At 36.9% G+C, this 13,091-nt stretch overlaps 1 protein-coding gene across 2 annotated transcripts in view; it reads right to left on the minus strand.

The window, feature by feature from the left end:
* MICU1 (mitochondrial calcium uptake 1) overlaps positions 1-13,091 on the minus strand; it is a 214,755-nt gene that overhangs the window by 147,189 nt on the left and 54,475 nt on the right. For both annotated transcript variants that reach the window (XM_065922545.1, XM_065922544.1), the window contains exon 5: positions 9,629-9,672. In XM_065922545.1, the coding sequence (XP_065778617.1) occupies positions 9,629-9,672 (44 nt within the window). The remainder of the gene's footprint in view (positions 1-9,628; positions 9,673-13,091) is intronic.

Genomic DNA, 13,091 nt, shown 5'->3' on the forward strand with positions numbered 1-13,091 from the left:
CTTCAACTATTGTTCTTTTTCATATTATTAGCAGTACTGATAGTAATAGTTCCCTCAAGAGACAAACAGAGTCAAGCATTTTTCATTTAGAAATTTTACTTTCAACTAAAAAACAAACCACTGACAACCAATGAATGAATGTGTTAATGGAATTTTTTTTTAAGGGCTAAATTATCATCCCTAAAATAATATGTAATTATGAAATATTTGTGGAGAACTTCAGGCTTCAAAGAATTGAAATACTTTATGTATCCTCTTGGAATTTTTAGGACAAATATAAATATGGATCAAAAAAAATATGAAGCGGAAACAATAAAATTCTGTCTATATATTCTTCTTTATCAATGCACGTGTGCTAAGTTGCTTCAATTGTGTCCAACTTTTTGTGACCCGATGGACTATATATGCCCTGTCAGACTTCTCTGTCCATGAGATTCTCCAGGCAAGAATACTGGAGTGTGTTGCCATGGCCTTCTCCAGGGAATCTTTGCAACCCAGAGACTGAACGGCCGTCTCCTGCATTGACACGAACTGGGAAACCCTATTTATCTACAGAAGGACCTGATTAAATACATCAATTCACCAGGAATTTAGAACTGACTGGTTTTGAATCTGTGAAAAGCAAAAGAAAAGAGGGGAGGAAGTGTATAATTAACAAAGTAGAAATCATAACAAAATCAATCCTGCTATTAAAACTTGAGCAATATTAATGCAATTCAAATAAATATGAAGAGTCACCAAATTCTTCAGTTCAGTCACTCAGTCGTGTCCAACTCTTTGCAACCCCATGGACTGTAGCACACCAGGCTTCCCTGTCCATCACCAACTCCCGGAGCCTGCTCAAACTCATGTCCATTGAGTCAGTGATGCCATCCAACCATCTCATCCTCTGTTGGCTCCTTTCTCCCGACCTTCAATCTTTCCCAGCTTCAGGGTCTTTTCAAATGAGTCAATTCTTTGCATCAGGTGGCCAAAGTACTGGAGTTTCAGCTTCAGCATCACTCCTTCCAATGATTATTCAGGACTGATTTCCTTTAGGATAGATTGGTTGCATATTTGTGCAGTTCAAGGGACACTCAAGAGTCTTCTCCAACACCACAGTTCAAAAGCATCAATTCTTCGGTGCTCAGCTTTCTTTATAGTCCAACTCTCACATCCATACTGGAAAAACCATAGCTTTGACTAGATGGACCTTAGTTTGCAAAGTAATGTACCTGCTATTTAACACGCTGTCTAGGTTAATCACAGCTTTCCTTCCAAGGAAAGGAATGAAATCTTTTAATTTCACAGCTGCAGTCACCATCTGAAGTGATTTGGGAGCCCAAAAAAATAGTCTCTCACTGTTTCCTTTGTTTCCCCATCTATTTGCCATGAAGTGATAGGACCGGATATCTTGATCTTAGTTTTCTGAATGTTGAGCTTTAAGCCAACTTCTTCACTCTCCTCTTTCACTTTCATCAAGAGGTTCTTTAGTTCTTATTCGCTTTCTGCCATAAGGGTGGTGTCATCTGCATGTCTGAGATTATTGATATTTCACCCAGCAATCTTGATTCGACCTTGTGCTTTATCCACCCCACCATTTTGTATGATATACTCTGCATATAAATTAAATAAGTAGGGTGACAATATGCACCCTTACCGTACTCCTTTCCTGATTTGAAACCAGTCTGTTGTTCCATATCCAGTTTTAACTGTTGCTTCTTGACCTGCATACAGATTTCTCAGGAGGCCGGTCAGATGGTATGGTATTCCCATCTCTTTAAGAGTTTTCCACAGTTTATCGTGATCCACACAGCCAAGGACTTTGGTATGGTCAATAAAACAGATTCAGTTCAGTTCAGTCGCTCAGTCTTGTTCAACTACCTGCAATCCCATGGGCTGCAGCACAACAGGCCTCTCTGTCTACTGCCAACTCCCAGTTTACTCAAACTCATGTCCATTGAGTCAATGATGCCATCCAGCCATCTCATCTTCTCTTGTCCCCTTCTCCTTCTGCCTTCAATCTTTTCCAGCATCAGGGTCTTTTCAAATGAGTCAGTTCTTTGCATCAGGTTGACAAAGTATCGGAGTTTCAGCTTCAGCATCAGTCCTTGCAATGAATATTCAGGACTGATTTCCTTTAGGATGGACTGGTTGGATCTCCTTGCAGTCCAAGGGACTTTCAAGAGTCTTGTCCAACACCACAGTTCAAAAGCATCAATTATTTGTCGCTCAGCTTTCTTTAAAGTCCAACTCTTACACCTATACACGACTACTGGAAAAACCATAGCTTGGACTAGAGTGACCTTTGTTGGCAAAGTAATGAATGTCTCTGCTTTTTAATTATGCTGAAGTAGATGTTTTTCTGGAACTCTTTTGCTTTTTCAACGATCCAACAGATGTCAGGAATTTCATTTCTGGTTCCTCTGCCTTTTCTAAAGTCAGCTTGAACATCTGAAAGTTCACAGTTCACATACTATTGAAGCCTGGCTTGGAGAACTTTGAGCATTACTTTGCTAGTATGTGAGATGACGCAATTGTGTGGTAGTTTGAACATTCTTTGGCATTGCCCTTCTTTGGGATTGGAATGAGAACTGACCTTTTTCAGTTCTGTGGCCACTGCTGAATTTTCCAAATTTCCTGGCATATTGAGTGCAGCACTTTCACAGCATCATCTTCTAGGATTTGAAATAGCTCAACTGGAATTCCATGTCCTCCACTAGCTTTTTTCGTAGTGATGCTTCCTAAGGCCCACTTGACTTCGCATTCCAGTATGTCTGGTTCTAGGTGACTGATCATACCATTGTGGTTATCAGGGTCATGAAGATCTTTTCTGTATAGTTCTTCTGTGTATTCTTGCCATCTCTTCATAATATCTTCAGCTTCTGCTAGGTCCATACCATTTCACTCCTTTATTGTGCCCATCTTTTTGCATGAAATGTTCCCTTGGTATCTCGAATTCTCTTGAAGAGATCGCTAGTCTTTCCCATTCTGTTGTTTTCCTCTATTTCTTTGCATTGATCACTGAGGAAGGCTTTCTTATCTCTCCTTGCTGTTTTTTGGAACTCTGCATTAAAATGGGTATATCTTTCCTTTTCTCCTTTACCTTTCACTTCTCTTCTTTTCATAGCTATTTGTAAGGCCTCCTCAGACAACCATTTTGCATTTTTGGATTTCTTTTTCTTGGGGATGGTGTTGATCACTACCTCCCATACAATGTCACAAACTACTTTCCATAGTTCTTCCAGTTCTTCATAGTTCTTTCCATAATCCCTTCTTCTGAAGGGATTATCAGATCTAATCCCTTGAATCTGTTTGCCACTTCCACTGTGTAATCATAAGGGATTTGATTTAGGTCACACCTGAATGGTCTAGTGGTTTTCCCTACTTTCTTCAATTTGCATCAGAATTTGGCAAAAAGGAGTTCATAATCTGAGCCACAGTCAGTTCCCGGTCTTGTTTTTGCTGACTCTAGAGAGCTTCTCCATCTTTGGCTGCAAAGAATATAATCAATCTGATTTCGGTATTGACCGTCTGGTGATGTCCATGTATAGAATCTTCCCTTGTGTTGTTGGAAGAGGGTGTTTGCTATGACCAGTGCATTCTCTTGGCAAAACTCTGTTAGCCTTTGCCCTGCTTCGTTTTGTACTCCAAGGCCAAATTTGCCTGGTACTCCAGGTATCTCTTGACTTGCTACTTTTGCATTCCAGTCCCCTATAATGAAAAGGACATCTTTCTTGGGTGTTAGTTCTAGAAGGTCTTATAGGTCTGCATAGTACCTTTCAACTTCAGCTTCTTCAGCATTACTGGTTGAGGCACAAACTTGGATTACTGTGACAATGAATGGTTTGCCTTGGAAATGAACAGAGATCACTCTGTCGCTTTGGAGACTGCATCCAAGAACTGCATTTCAGACTCTTTTATTGACTATGATGGCTACTCCATTTCTTCTAAGGGATTCTTGCCCACGGTAGTAGATATAATGGTCATCTGAGTGAAATTCACCCATTCCAGTCCATTTTACTTCACTGATTCCTAAAATACCGATGTTTACTCTTGCCATCTCCTGTTTGACCATTTCCAATTTGCCTTGATTCATGGACGTAGCATTGCAAGTTCCTGTGCAACACTGGTCTTTACAGCACTGTAGTTTACTTCCACCACCAGTCACATCCACAACTGGGTGTTGTTTTTGCTTTGGCTCCATCTCTTCATTCTTTCTGGAGTTATTTCTCCACCGATCTTCAGTAGCATACTGGACACCTACCAACCTGGGGAGATCATCTTTCAGTGTCTTATCTTTTTGCCTTTTCATACTGTTCACAGGGTTCTCAAGACAATACTGAAGTGGTTTGCCATTTCCTTCTCCAGGGGACCACCAAATTCTATACCATGAGAATTTCAGTCCCCTTTCTAACTATCATCGTTGATCTGCAATACAATTTACTCTTAAAAGATAGGAAATCTCTTACATAACTTACTATATGCATCAAGGAGTAATACTATACTTGACCTTATTGGAAGACTCATATTTTATCTGTGATATGAATAATCACAACTCAAAGCATTCAGACCATTACAGTACAAAAAAAAAAAAAAAATGTGCCCACGCTCCACTTGGGGAAACAAGACTTTTCCCTAAAAGGAATGGAATTTTAAACTTTACCAATATTTTTAAAAAGAACTTTTACCTATGTAAGTAATTAAAAGCATTTGTTTATATTAAAGCTTTGACTTTTAACTACAGTCCTATCTTTTTTTTTCTTGCATATCATCTTTTTTTATTATAAACACTGTAACTGGTATTTTCTAGACTTTGTACTTTCCTCTCTTTCACCTCAATGTGGACAATGTTTCAATTTGATTTAAAATGTTTCTTCCATGTAAACAAAAATTCTTGTCAGCATCATAAAGGAGATGGAAATAAAACACATGTTAATTCTTTCTCCAAATTAGGAGAGATTCTAAGGGGACTGTAATTACAAATAATGAAAAGACTCATTCCAGAGGCATGATTTTTGAAAAGTTCAGGGAGAGGTTAGGGGAAAAGGAAACTTGATAGAAAAGAAAGAGTAAAAAAATCTGTTTTCTAAAAAAGAAATATATTTTGGAATGAAAATGATGGATGACTAGTTTCAATGGGCAATTCATCATTACTTAAAATAGAGCATTAACTACTTCAAAGAGAGCATGAACTTTGACTACTTCAACGCTCTGGAATACTGCTATTCTTTGAAGAAATAATTTTACCTAGACAATGCAGTTTTCTACTATAACTTGGGAAAAAACCCAAAAAAACTCATGGTAGGGTTTGAGATAAAGAAAATTGTCTATTACAGATAGACAATTTACAGAAAATATAAAACGTAATTTCTAACTTGTGCTATGCTAAGGAAAAAAGAAGAAGTAAGAGGAACAGGAAAATGAAGGGTTTCAGGACAGCAATTACATGGTCAAATATTTGACAACTATGTAAAATAAAGGCTCTATTTAGAAGGGTGCTTTGTCTTATAGACCAATTATTGGATGATAAAAAGTTAAACTCAGGAAAAAGTACAGCTTTCATTAAAGAAATAATTCATGAAATAATGGCATTAACAAATCATAACAAGAATGTATAGACACTGTGGGGAAAGAATGCATTTTTTTAAAAATCTATGATATATTTCACTAAAAGAAAAGTCAGACCACATTTTGTGTTACCATCTGTATACTAGTGCCAACACTCTAATTATAATAATTTTCAAATATCCTCAAATAGAAAATCTGAACTCTTTAAGTGTTGAGGTTTTTAAACTAGTCTGAATATTTTTTAAAATATCATTTACCTACAAAATATATTCTTTTTAAAAGTTATTTCTTTATTCTTTTCTTTTTTGGCTGTGCTGGGTGTTTGTTGCTTTGTGCAGGCTTTCTCTAGTTGCAGTGAGCAGGGGCTGCTCTCTAATTGTGGTGCACCTGCCTCTCATTGCGGCCTGTCTTATTGTGGAGCACCCGCCTCATTGCTCCGAGGCATATGGGATCCTCCCAGATCAGGGAATGAACCTGTGTCCCCAGAACTGGCAGGTGGATTCTTACCCACTGCGCCACCAGGGAAGTCCCTACAAAATATATTCTTAAAACAAAAGGCCGTTGACTGTAGTTTCTTTATGCAAGGCCTGTGTTAGCAAATACTTTTGAAATGCATAAAAGCTGCAAGTTCCAATAATAATGTATTGCATGACTTTTCTACAAAGGAAATTGCTAAGCATCCTTAGGGTATGCGAAGCATCCTTAGCATACATTAACATAAGGTAGTGATGATCTCTGGAAAAAAGATCTTCCCCCCCAAATTCAAAAGGTGCTTAATCAAACTCAATTTCACCAACTACCAGTTGAAACAGCAATGTTTCATTTACTTCTTGAAAATTTTTTAGTCAAAAAGAAGAAAAGATGAGAAGTAAGGAATAACTGCAATTATTTGTCAATATTATTGGGCCATTCTTTTCTACTTTGCTGGAGTTTGTATGAAATTCAAGTACAAATGAGAAAACACTCCAGGAAAATGATTCTACTTCTACATTTCTTCTTGCTCTTATTGACCAAAAACACGAAAGTACAATTCAACAAGAAGTCAATAAAATAAGACAGTTTCTAAGTGGTCAAATGACAGACTTAACTAAATGTTGTGCTGAATGTTAAAACAATGGAGAAATAAAGAGGATGAGAACAGATATTTCTCTAAGCAATTTATAACTAGTTCATCTTTCAAGTTAAAAAAACGAGAGAGGGAGAAAGAAAATTATCTGTTTAAAAATCAAAATAAGTTTGAAAAAAAAAATCAAAATAAGTTTGAAGGGAAACTCCTCGAGTGTTTTCTTAGTAGTAACTTCTACTAAGTTTCTAACCATCATGCATGAAATTTACTATAATTACCACATACATCTGTTTTTTCAACAGGAAATTATCTTAGGAGTTATGCACTCTGCAAACTGCTACTCAACAACTGAGATTTTCTGATTGGGAGAACAAGAGTCACGAAGATCCAAAGGAAAAGAATTAAGATCAACACTTGAAGAAGCATTGACTCTTATAATTATTGAGAGAAGAACTTCATACACTGCAAAAATCCCTGAAAAAGCTACTAAGTTAATTAAGCACTGAATGAAATTTGCACTCTTCATTATTTAAGATTTAAAAACAGTAAAGAAACTACTTTGTTAGACTTTATATGAAACAAAGACAATTCATAAAGACATAAACTAGACATGAACTAAATTTAAGTATCCCATTTAGGAAGCACAAGCTTCACTCCTTAAAATAAAACCTTAATAATATATTTGATAGAATACAGGACTTAAATGAAGAAACTAGCAAAGGAATTAAACATGCATATCATTATGTGGATGAAAGGGGAATTTGTGCACTTTTTCTGGGGAACAGGCTAGCTGGCTCAGGGTCACTGGCTCAATTTTATATCTCCTTATGTAAGCATCCCATTCTTTTACTGTCTTTCAGAATCTGTTTCCCTGGATGAAGTCAACTTTTATACACCTGACTTTCATATGAATCTATATTTTCAAACATTATAACATTGATATCCTTAAATCTTGCCTTTCCTTCTCTGATTTCAGATTTTGTGCTTCAGTGCATAAACATTCTCAACTATAATCTGTTAAGACTGCCTTCCAAACATAGAAGCACTGCCATTTCTGCCTACACAGCAAGAGGAGTACACAAATACTTTAAATTATTTTTAAAATTTATTTGTCTTTTATTGAAGGATAATTGCTTTACAGAATTTTGCTGTTTTCTGTCAAACCTCAACATGAATCTGTTGTATGGCTCAGGAAACTCAAATACTTTATATTTTTACTGCATTTTACTCTTGCTATTTTATAAAGATGAGTGGAAATTGAAAAAAAATGCAAACAACACAAATGATAAGAAATGTAGAAGTCATAAATTTAAATCAATTGAAACAAAAGTGGAGCTCATCAGTCAACCCAAAAGTTGCAAATTACTAGCATCAAGTTGACAAGTACTGGCCAAAACAGGAAAAAGTAAAGAGCACATATAAAACATGAGTTACTATTAGAGGTTCTATATTTGGGAAATCTCTAGGAATGGAAATTCCCCTTTTAACATGTAAAGTTGCTGTTGTACTTGCACATATATCCAACTTCTTTACATGTTTTCAGGTTTACAAAAAAGGACTGAATTCTCATGTTACTCTGGATTCCTTCAGTAGCCAAAAAAAAAAAAAAAAACCAAACCAACAAGTGATCTATAAAATTGATTTTGTTGTAAGATATTAGTGACATCTGAGTCACACCTCCAAGGAATATGCAATTGACTAGTTGATTTATTTCCCAGGTCAGTCAAACATTTTATTGGTTGCCTCCTATGTGCCAAGCATACTCTGGCATAAAGTGAGTGACATAAAGATAGATAAGACAGGGGCCTAACCTTCCAGAGACTCTGAAATCAGACCCTGACACCAGTGTCTGCAGTAACCCTTTATATGGATAGTAGAGACACCAAGGATCAGAGAGAAGATGGGGTTGGCCCAAAGCAAACCTAGAACTCTGAATCTGGGTCTACTAGCATCTAAATGCCCTTTCTTTTTGATCATTCTTTTAGAACATGTGATTTTAAAAAGAGGATATCCACAGATGGAGGCATTGTGCCACCTGAACAGAAAAAGTAAATTTTAGGCTGGAAGCCTTGGCTGAGATCTCTCAGCTTTTAAAGCAGTCACTCATTCTTTCCACTTGTGCAAGAATCTGAGCACTTATATCTTCACCTTACCAATACATGTAGTTTTACATAAGGATGCAGGATTGACACATTCCTGCAACATCAGCTTCTATTAACCCTGACTTCTACCCATCTAGAGCCTAGTTTGTAATCCTGCCTTTTCCAGCCACTTCATGATTTTCCTTCTGACTTCCTTCTTGTTAAGCTTTGTAAAGCCATCCCTGGCTCGATCTTCCTGCTGTGCTTTCTTCCTTCTCTGTAAAATAGAGCTTTTACTTTTCTCTCTGACTCTGTGTAATATTTTCTTTTTCTTTTTGGAGAATTCAGCCTGAAAGGGAAAAATATGTTTAACTGACTGTTTTGAGATAATAAAATTGAAAGTTTCATTTTCTATACTTAATGATTTATTATATGATTTATTCAGGCATAAAATAAACTGAAAGTAAGTATAATGCAAAATTTATATGCATATTGGGGTGCTCTTCTAATTGTTTTAAAACTACTAGTAAGGACTTCTGCAATTTTCTTCTTTGGGTTATGATTATATACTATCAAAGTCTAAGGAAAGTCAAATCAAATAGGTGTTTTTATAAGAACTATAAATATAATATTGGGGAGTTGTTAACCTTTATAATGGCTTCTAAATTAAAATTCAAATGTCAAAACACACTCAATTAGCCCACATTATACACAGCAGACAACCCAACAGTATTACTTTGTACGCAAAAACACAGAAGAACCTTCTGCTTGATTTTTTCTGTAGAACCATTTGAAGGCACTTACAGGTCTCCCAATGTAAGCACCAAACTTTTTCAATAAGATAAACAGGTATTCAGAAATTTCTCACAAATAACTTTAGAGGAACTTTAATAAACAACAGGCTATACATGTTGTGTCACAGTTCACTCACCTTTCCATCAAAGCGTTTTATTGTATATTGATCCAGACCCAAGTCTGTAAAACAGAAAAAATAATGCTTAGTCATTGATTAAAACTTGGGTGAAATACATGAAATGCTAGCTCTCAGTTTTGTTTCCAATCCCATTCAGATGGTTTAGCCACAACATTATTTGAACAGAAATGAAAATTCTGTCCCACTTTCAGACTCAAAGTGTTGGAACTAAAAAATACCAATCCTTTATTTTATATATGAGAATATGAAACTCTTACAGATAAAAGGGTTCATTTGCAGACCTATTCATGTGCAAACCTATTCAACAGTAAAGCCAAACTAGAACCCTGGACGCTTCCCAGGATGATACTTTTTCATTACATCAAAATGATGTATTACCTCTAACTAAGGTGAGGGGATATTAGTTTTATCTGAAAGCATAATCACTTTTTGTATAAAGAGAGATGAGTTTAATACCAGGAGACATTTTGCAACACACCTAAACAAATTCAAATTGGCCATCTTAATATGACCTTTTAGTTCAGTTCAGTTAGTCAGTTCAGTTGCTCAGTCATGTCCGACTCTTTGCGACCCCGTGAATCACAGCACGCCAGGCCTCCCTGTCCATCACCAACTCCCGGAGTTTACTCAAACTCATGTCCATTGAGTCAGTGATGCCATCCAGCCATCTCATCCTCTGTCGCCCCCTTCTCCTCCTGCCCCCAATCCCTCCCAGCATCAGGGTCATTTCCAATGAATCAGCTCTTCACATGAGGTGGCTAAAGTATTGGAGTTTCAGCTTCAGCATCAGTCCTTCCAATGAACACCCAGGACTGATCTCCTTTAGGATGGACTGGTTGGATTTCCTTGCAGTCCAAGGGACTCTCAAGAGTCTTCTCCAACACCACAGTTCAAAAGCATCTATTTTTCGGTGCTCAGCTTTCTTCACAGTCCAACTCTCACATCCATACATGACCACTGGAAAAACCATAGCCTTGACCAGACGGACCTTTGTTGGCAAAGTAATGTCTCTGCTTTTTAATATGCTGTCTAGGTTGGTCATAACTTTCCTTCCAAGGAGTAAGTGTCTTTTAATTTCATGGCTGCAATCACCATTTGCAGTGATTTTGGAGCCCAAAAAAATAAAGTCTGACACTGTTTCCATTGTTTCCCCATCTATTTCCCATGAAGTGATGGGACCAGATGCCCTTTTAAAGGTGGGCTAAATTATAAATTTAGCCTTGGGAATTCCTAGCATTGTCAAATACTAAGCACCAAGAAAGATAAAAGGAAATATATTAAGTGTTCTTGAGGGCTGGGATTTTCTGTTTTTGATGATTGCGTTATTCTAGTATTTGGAATAGTGCTTGATCACTAAATACTTAAAAAAAAAACAACAACACAAAACTGAATGAGTAAGATACAATCCTTGCCTTGAAGAGTCACAATTTTGTAAGAAAGACATAAGCAATAATGTTGCAAGGAAAGATACAATGAGTTCAGTAAGAGGATGCTGTGGGAATTTTTAGAGTGGAGAAATCAGCTCCCAATTATACTTATTTTTCTGGCATAATTACTCAGTTGTTTTCCTTCAGTTCTCACTTTCTTCATGCCAGTTGAGGCCCTTATTTCATTATGCTTACAGTAATACAATGATCGGAATATCACAACTCCCAAAGGAAGCTTTTTGCATTTCTGCTTCTACACATTTGGTTACACATGCTCATCTAAAATGTGCTTCACCTTCTAGAAGCCTATCCATAATAAAATGAACTACTGACTGCAAAAGAAGGAGATAAGTCAGAAAAAAAGAAAATTTAAAAACAAATCTAATTTGAAACTTCACATGTACTCAAGAAAATATCAGTTATAAAGGCAGAACATGCCTCTATGATTAAAAAAAAAAACAGAGAACAAGAAAGAGTTGTAGACAATTAAAACTAGCAAGAAGAGATAAGAAAGCTTTCCTAAGTGAACAGTGCAAAAAAATAGAGGGAAACAATAGAATGGGAAAGAATAGACATCTCTTCAAGAAAATTAGAGATACCAATGGAACATTTCATGAAGAGATGGGCACAATAAAGGACAGAAACAGTATGAACCTAACAGAAGCCGAAAAAATTAAGAAGAGGTGGCAAGAATACACAGAAGACCTATAGAGAAAAGATCTTCATGACCCTGATAACCACGATGGTGTGATTACTCACCTAGAGCCAGACATACTGGAGTGTGAAGTCAAGTGGGCCTTAATAGCATCACTACAAACAAAGCTAGCAGAAGTAACGGAATTCTAGCTGAACTATTTCAAAGCCTAAAAGATGATGCTGTGAAAGTGCTGCCCTCAGTATGCCAGCAAATTTGGAAAACTCAGCAGTGACTACAGGACTGGAGAAGATCAGTTTTCATTCCAATTCCAAAAAAAGGCAATGCCAAAGAATATATTCAAACTACCACACAACTGCATTCATTTCACATGTTAGCAAGGTCATGCTCAAAATCCTTCAACCTAGGCTTCAACAGTATATGAACTGAAAACTTCCAGATGTATAAGCTGGATTTAGAAAAGGCAGAGGAACCAGAGATCAAATTGCCAACATCCACTGGATCATTGAAAAAGCAAGAGAATTCAGAAAAACATCTACTTCTGCTTCATTGACTATGCTAAAGCCTTTGACAGTGTGGACCACAACAACCTGAAGAAAATTCTTCAAGAAATGGGAATACCAGACCACCTTACCTGCTTCTTGAGAAACCTGTATGCAGCGCAAGAAGCAACAGTTAGAACAGGACATGGAACAATGGATTGATTCAAAACTGGGAAAGCAGTCCACCAAAGCTGTATATTGTCACCCTGAGTATTTAACTTATATGCAGAGAACAGAACATCATGCGAAACGGTTGGGGGAATGAAGCACAAGCTGGAATTAAGATTGCTGGGAGAAATATCAATAACCTCAGATATGCAGATGACACCACTTGTGGCAGAAAGCAAAGAGGAACTACAGTCTCTTGATGAAGGTGAAAGAGGAAAGTTAAAAAGCTGGGTTAAAATTCAATATTCAAAAACTGAAGATCATGGCATCCAGTCCCATTACTTCATGGCAAATAGATGAGGAAACAACGGAAACAGTGACAGACTTTATTTTCTTGGGCTCCAAAATCACTGAGGATGGTGACTGCAGCCATGAAATCAAAAGACGCTTGCTCCTTGTAAAAAAAGCTATGACAAACCTAGACAGTGTATTAAAAAGAAGAGACATTACTTTGCTGTCAAAGGTCTGTCTAGTCAAAGTTATGGTTTTTCCAATAGTCATGTATGGATGTGAGAGTTGGACCATAAAGAAGGCTGAGTGCCAAAGAATTGATGCTTTCGAACTGTGGTGTTAGAGAAGGCTCTTGAGAGTCCCTTGGGACTGCAAGGAATTAAGTCAGTCAATCCTAAAGGAAATCAGTCCTGAATATTCGCTGGAAGGACTGATAC

This window comes from Muntiacus reevesi, chromosome 2 (assembly GCF_963930625.1).
Source record: "Muntiacus reevesi chromosome 2, mMunRee1.1, whole genome shotgun sequence".
Taxonomy (NCBI): Eukaryota; Metazoa; Chordata; class Mammalia; order Artiodactyla; family Cervidae; genus Muntiacus; species Muntiacus reevesi.